This window comes from Phocoena phocoena, chromosome 13 (genome assembly GCF_963924675.1).
Source record: "Phocoena phocoena chromosome 13, mPhoPho1.1, whole genome shotgun sequence".
NCBI classification, from domain to species: Eukaryota; Metazoa; Chordata; class Mammalia; order Artiodactyla; family Phocoenidae; genus Phocoena; species Phocoena phocoena.
Genome location: NC_089231.1, coordinates 63,783,402 through 63,790,018, shown reverse-complemented (window position 1 = coordinate 63,790,018; position 6,617 = coordinate 63,783,402). Strand labels below are relative to the sequence as shown.

At 65.3% G+C, this 6,617-nt stretch overlaps 1 protein-coding gene across 1 annotated transcript; it reads right to left on the bottom strand.

The window, feature by feature from the left end:
* Positions 1–237: 237 nt before the first annotated feature.
* Positions 238–2,673, bottom strand: SLC25A1 (solute carrier family 25 member 1). Its single transcript, XM_065889990.1, has 9 exons — positions 2,589–2,673; positions 2,219–2,326; positions 2,051–2,150; positions 1,827–1,965; positions 1,382–1,466; positions 1,134–1,238; positions 927–1,042; positions 777–850; positions 238–553 (listed from the first exon to the last, which is right to left on the bottom strand). The coding sequence occupies exons 1-9, from the start codon at positions 2,671–2,673 to the stop codon at positions 439–441; spliced, it is 927 nt and encodes a 308-aa protein (XP_065746062.1). The 3' UTR covers positions 238–438.
* Between the last annotated feature and the right edge of the window lie 3,944 nt (positions 2,674–6,617).

Genomic DNA, 6,617 nt, shown 5'->3' with positions numbered 1-6,617 from the left:
AGTGGCGGGAGAAGCGGGGAGTACGCAGCCCCTGGAATGCAGTGAGGCCAGGCTGAGGCCCGGAGGCAGCTGTGGTAGGCTGGGGTGATGCCCCTGCTGCCCAGGGTGGAAGGCACCGGGCTGGGACCAGGCCATGGCTACAGGGCCGTGACCCAGGCCACACAGGCACCCCGGGAAGTGGGGCACAGGGTCACAGAACACGAAACATGAAACACAGGCATACGAGTAAGCACGTGGACAAGTGGGCACAGATTCACAGGCCAGAGGAACACCCGGTCTCAGCTGGACACATGGACACCACGGTGGTGTCATACAGACCACAGGGGACAGCCCTGGGCCATGGACTGTAAGGGACAGGAGAAGGGGGCCTTTTGGCACGACTGCACTGGAACTGTGAGAAGGGGGCGCTGGGGGCAGCCCATGCGCAGACCCCGGGGCTCAGTCTGTCTTCCACACTTTGTTGAGCAGCTTCACCACCTCGTCGTAGATGACGAACACGATGGCCACGTCCAGGCACACCCGGCCCAGGCGGGGGACGGTGCCCTTGTAGAACCTGAGGGAAGAGGGTGAAGAGAAGAGGAAGCCAGCTTGTCTGGAAAGTGTGGGTGGGTCCAGAGATCCGAGGGAGGAGCAAGAGCAGAAAGAGCAGACTCCCGGGGGACAGGACAAAGGGAGGGCCTGGGGTGGGTGGACAGGAGGTGAGGTGTGGCCCAGGTGGAAGGCTGGAAGGCGGGGGCCTGGGGTGGGGACGGCAGCCCTGCCCCTCCCCCACTCACGCTTTGGGCCCCTCGTTCCTCAGGATCTGCAGGCCGCAGTCCCACGTGTTGCGGTACTTGTGCGCCTCCAGGCCCTGCAGAACACCAGCAGCTGCGGGATTCAGCAGCCAGTCCCACCCCTTCCCGGCCCCGCCCAGGCCCCGCCCCCACCTGCATCCGGGTCTTGATCACGTCCAGCGGAGTGTTCCCGAAGACACTGGCTGCGCCCGCGATGGCTCCAAACACGCCAGTGATGAGCGGGTTCATGGGCTTGTCGGGGTTGTCCCCTGGATGGGCGTGAGGGCTGCGGTCAGAAGGGGACGGAGGACAAGGGCTGGGTTCCAGGCCTGGAGGTAGGGTCTTGGGGAACAGACGCACCTCGGTACCAGTTGCGCAAGGAGGTCATGACGAAGAATCGAATGGCCTGGTTGGATCCCTGCTTCAGCACGGTGGCCGTGAGGCCCTGGTACGTCCCCTTCAGCCCTGGGGCGGGCAGGCACTGCGGTCACACTGACGCCTCCAGGCCACGGCCCGCAGGAGCGCCAAGGCAGGAAGGGGAGGTGCCAGCCCTTTCCAGCCGGACCCAGGTCCCTAACCCCACCTGAGGGTAAGGCTGAGTGGCTCACCTTGTTCCCGCACGATCTCCCTGACCCCGTGGAAGAATCCTCTGTATTTGGGGCTGGGGGAGGTCTGGTCATGGATGAACTTCACCTGAGAAAGAGGGAAGCAAAGGCGCTGGCTCCCAAGGGTCAGGGCAAGGGCACACCTGGCCTCTGAGACACGTGGCCCCAGGAGCAAGAGGGCCGCCTTACCGAGGAGCCTCTGCCGTCATGTCTGCTGGTTTTTCCCCACAACTTAGGCAGCAAACACATGGTTTGTGCTCGTAAGTTTTTTAAGACCTTGTCTTCCCACTGCCTCCAGAATAGAGTCCAGTCCACAGAAGGCTCTTCCAGCGGGCCTCCTGCTCCAGGCTCCCCAGGCAGACCCCTGCCCACCTTGATGGTCTCCACCGGGCACAAGACCACCACCCCGGCCCTCTCTCACGCCTGTCCCCTACCGAGACCTGCCCACCTTGATGGTCTCCATGGGGCACACGACCACCACGGCCTCGGCCACACCAGCGCCCAGGCCGCACAGCAGCCCGCGCGTGCTGTCCAGCCGTCCCTGGGCGTCCCGCATGTGGTTGCTGAGAAACTCGAACATCCCGAACCTGGGGTGGGAGGCAGAGGCATGAGAGCGGACGGCGCGGGGCCGGGACTCCCTCCCGCGGCCCCGGGGCCCCGAGCCCGCCTCACCTGACAGCCGCCTTCGGAATGGAGCCGTACAGCAGGGAGCTGAGGCCGCGGTACAGGCCCAGGACGCCATGGTTGCGGACAGTCTGCCGCACGCAGTCCCCTGGGGGAGGGGGCGGTCAGCGACCCCACCCGCCGGCCTGCCCGCCCCCGCCGGCCGCCCCCACTCACCGATGCCCCGGTAGCGCGGTGGGTGCGAGCGCTCGTCCAGCTGTAGCTGCGTTTTCACATACTCGGTGGGAAAGGTGATGCAGATTTCGATGCCACCCGCCAGGCCGCCTGCGGGGAAGGACCGAGACCCGGACCGCGCTGAGACCCCTCTTCCTCCCTGCCGGCGTGCCCCTCCCCTGCCCCCGCCCGGACTTTGCCCGTCTCCCGGGAGCCAGGCCCACGCCCCTCCCGCGGTCCTAGCGGGGGGGCCCGGGGGGACACGCGGAGGGGCCCGGGCCCGCCCGGAAGCGCGGCAAAGCCGGTGTCCTGGACCCACCCGGAAACGCGGCGGGGTCGGGTGGGGGTCGGGGTCCGCGTGCGCGTGCCCCACCTGCCAGGATCGCCTTCCCCGGGTGCGTGAGCGCGGCCTTCCCAGGCGCTGGCGCGCCGGCCGCCAGAGCGCGGGGCGCGGGCATGGCGGGCGGGGTTCGGGGCCCGGCGGCGGCCTCGAGTCCGCGCTCCTGCGCTCGGTCTTGGCGGCGGCGGCGGCGCCGGTTATGGGCCGGGACGGGTCGGCCGCGTCGCTCCGGGGCTCCGCCCTGCGTAGTCCGAGCCCGGCCCTGCCCCCGGGCCGCCCGGAGCCCGCGGGAAACTAAGGCCGGGTGGGCCGGCGGCCCAGCCAATGGCCGCGCGGGCCCGACTAGGCACCGCCCCCGGAGCCCCGCCCCCGGGGCGCGTGGGGCCGCCCCCTCCCTACCGGGAGGGCGGGGCCGCCCCGCACCCAACGCGCCGCGAGGCCGCCGCGGGATTCCAAGCCCCGGGCGGCGCACACGGTGGAGAGAAGACCCCTGACAAACCCTGCTCACCGCCCTCCCCCCACAAGAGGCTCCGCAGCTCTTCTGGCCCCTCCCGCCCACGCCAGCACCTGCGGGGAAGCTCGGCCCGGATAAACAGACTTTCATTTAATGTGCGAGTTACACGTTCTGTCCAGCGGGTCCGCAAAGTGACCCGTTGGGTGGGGGCAGCTCTGCCAGCGCGGAGTGGACAGGGCGCCGTTCCCCTGCGCCTGGGAGTACTTGCGCTCGACTCCCCAAAAGTGCAGGCTCCAGCCAGAGGGCCCAGAGGTCGGAGTCCACCTCCTGCGCGGCGGCCGCAGCGGTTGCCTCGGGCAGTCAGTGGCCGCCCCAGGCCCCGGGCGGCTCAGAGGCTGCCATCACTGGGCTCCAGCAAAATAAATGACGTCCAGGCGTCCCGTCTCCCGTGGGTTCTCTGCGCTTCTGGGGTGACGCGGTCCTTGGGGAGGTTAGTGACCCGTAGAGGGTGCTGCACCCGGCGCCCTCCCCACGGAAGCTGCACAAGGGAGCCGGCGGGGGATTCGGCAGGCCGGGCCTGCAGTGGGCCTGTTGTCTGCGTAGCGGCGGCCTGCGGAAGAAGAGGCCCAGGGTGAGGACTCCTGCTGCCCCCGAGTGGCCAGGGGTCCAAGGAGCAGGGTTCAGGCCAGCCCAGACCACACAGGGGCTGCAGGGATGGTGGGAGTTGCTGTTGTGGGGCCCCTGGAGGGCTGGCCAGGCTGTAACCTAGTCCCCACACAGACACCTACTTAGCTCAGTGGGCTGCGTCCATGCATGTCCATCAAAATATTAAGAAACAGACTGACATTAATGCTGGGTGGGCCTGAGTATGGAGGACACAGGTGTGGGAGGCCTGAGGCTCCGTGCCGCCTGCCCACAAACTTCAGGCCTGTGTCCCTCCTGCAGCCTCTGTGTAGAGGACACCAACCGCTCTGACTGCTCACGGCCAGGCCATCCAGGCAGCTTTCCAGTGCAGAGCAAGCGCAGGCTTGTTGCCTGGGGCCAGGCAGTGGGGGGGGGACGACACAGCAGTGTTTGTAGCTGGGCAGCCGCCAGGCATGCAGATCTGGGAAGATGAGGCCATGCCAGTCCAGCAGTCCTGGAGCACTGACCTTTGTCCTCCCTGGCCATCCCACCCTGCCCGAAACCCAGCCAGGGAAGGGCAGGCGGTGTCAATCACTGCCCCACTCTCCTCCCCTCCCCAGGGGACTAGGGGCTACGAGCTGCCCCCTACCAAACAGCAGAGGGGCAGGTGCCACCATGTGCTCCTCTCACTGCCACAGTCTGTCTGGGGCATCCAGTCTGTCCACCTGCAAAGAGGAGGGAGTGCCGAGTGCCTGCCTGACAGGCTGCGTGCGGGCTGGGCCTGAGTTTGGTGGGGGGCTGGGCAGCAAGCACACAGCCTCCAGGAGAGTTAGAGCTGAGGCCGGGCACACAGGGCACCCACCATGACCTCTGTAACCAGGCAGAGATGGGGCGGGGGACCCTGGTGGACCCCAGCCTCCGCTGCAGCCCTGTGCCTTCAAGTGGGCACTTGGCCGCCAAGGCACCAGAGTGGTAGACAGTGACAGCAGTCCATGGGTGCAGCTGAGTCCTCTTCTGGACATGGGGACACTGCCAAGACAAGGCAGTGCTTCCTGCTTTCAGCTAGTCCAGGCTGCCCATCCCTCTTAAGGAGGCCAGTCAACTGACACCTGGGACTCACCCCCCGCAACAGCCATCTGAGGACAAGCTGCCCCCCGCCCTTCCTCCAGGAATTCCCAGATGCTGCCCGTGCAGTGCTCACAGGCCTGTGCAGACACATGGACAGGGAGGGAAGAGGGTAAGGCGTAGCCATGGGGCTGCAGGGTGGTCACACTGTGTTCTCCAGACAAGAGCAACTGTGTGTCTGGGACTCCAAACAAGCACCTGGGTGAGAAGAAAGTCACGTGTCCGGCACATACTCAGATCTGGGAGAGACCAGACCAGCCGGGACCAAGCAGAGACAGCCCTCCCCTCCCTCCATGAGACCAGGGCTGAGGAGAGGAGCTGGACAGTCTGAGCTGGGCCCATGGACTCCCCTGGGAGAGCCCAGGGGGTTGTTCCAGGAGGGTTGGCCCTCAAGCTTCCCAGATGAGTCAAGAGGCCCAGGGCCCGGTTTTCCACTCGGGAAGGGGCCCTGGCCTTCTTGTCCAGGCCCTTGGCCTCACAGCACTGTCCAGTCGGCCAGGCCCCCCACCACCTGAGCAGCCCCCCTTGAACCCCCTCAGCTTGTCCCAGACAAGCTCCTGTCCTGCCCTCCAGCCGTCTCTGCTTTAGTCTTCCCCATCAGTGATGATAACCCTCTGTTTCTGATGTTCAAGTGCCAAAGCAGTCATCCTTGGCTTCTGTCACTCCACACCCAATCCATGTGCACGTGGGGATGGCCGCCCTCTCACCCCGAAGGATCACTGATGGCCTCTCACTCGAGTCAGCACCACCGGAGGGCTCCTGGCTCCCACCCCTGAAGCCTGTTCTCAGCAGCAGGCCCCTCACCTCAGGTCCCAGGTCCCACTGCAAGTATGACCTGAGGCCTGATGACAGCCTGTGACCCCCGCCCCTACCCCCAAGGCCCTTCTTTGAACATCTGGCACGTTTCTGCCTTTACCTGCCCTGGCCGCTGACACTCCCTTCAAATGTCCCCAAGACCAGGCCCCTGGATTCCTCTGGGCTCTGCTCAGGGCCGCCTTCTCACTGAGCTGCCTTGATGGCCCTGCTGTGAAGCTCCACTGGCACCGTGGCCCCCGCACCTGCCCCACCCCCAAAACTCACCCCCTTCAAACACTGTGTCACCTGTCAACCTCACTGAATGTGAATTCAACCGAATAGGGTTTTTTCTGTTTTGCCCACTGATAACCATTACCTGGAATAATGCCCAGCACACAGTAGGTGCTCAAACATTTGCTGAACGGTGAGTGTTCTATTTGCCAGCCTCCGGGCTGCTTCAATACCCTCCACTGTTTGCTTTACAATTCATTTCGAGAACTTCTACGCAATAGGAAATCTCATGTCACCGGACCTTGGTGGCAGGCAGCTTCACAGGCTCACAGGTCCCCGAGTCCTGGGACTCATTAAGCCCCCCCAGGCTCCTGCCCCTCAGTTGTGGGGGGCGGGGCTGGGGCTCAAGCTCCATGGGAAACACTGCTGAGCAGGGTCACATCTCCAGGCTGCCCTGACCGATCCCACCCCCGTGACCACAGCCCAAGGGAGGCCCAGGCACTGCACACCACGGCATCCGCCTGTGAACCACCCAGCAGCAAAGTGTAACTACAGCACCAGCACGAAGGCCCCACCGTTCCAAAGGTCTCCCGGGGTCCCCCTCCTGGACCGTTGCACAGCCTCTGTCCCTAAGGCCCCATGGGTGTGGCTATGGCTCTGTCACCACCAACCCACTGGTCTCAGCAAGTCACCCAAGGGTGGTCCCATGGGGACTGATAGGGCTTTTGAAGGTCCCAGGACACAAGAGAGGGGAGGGCATTTGGAAAACCCCAAATACCAGCTGGCAATGGGGCCCAGGATGTCTCATATGCCAGTTGGGGTTCATTTACAGA

Excerpts from the sequence above, each read along its gene's own strand:
- SLC25A1 (XM_065889990.1), bottom strand. The coding sequence starts at position 2,673 with ATGCCCGCGCCCCGCGCTCTGGCGGCCGGCGCGCCAGCGCCTGGGAAG. Across the intron at positions 1,467-1,826 it reads GCCCCATGGAGACCATCAAG|GTGAAGTTCATCCATGACCA; the intron begins GTGGGCAGGTCT and ends CCTCTTTCTCAG. Across the intron at positions 851-926 it reads TGATCAAGACCCGGATGCAG|GGCCTGGAGGCGCACAAGTA; the intron begins GTGGGGGCGGGG and ends GGTGTTCTGCAG.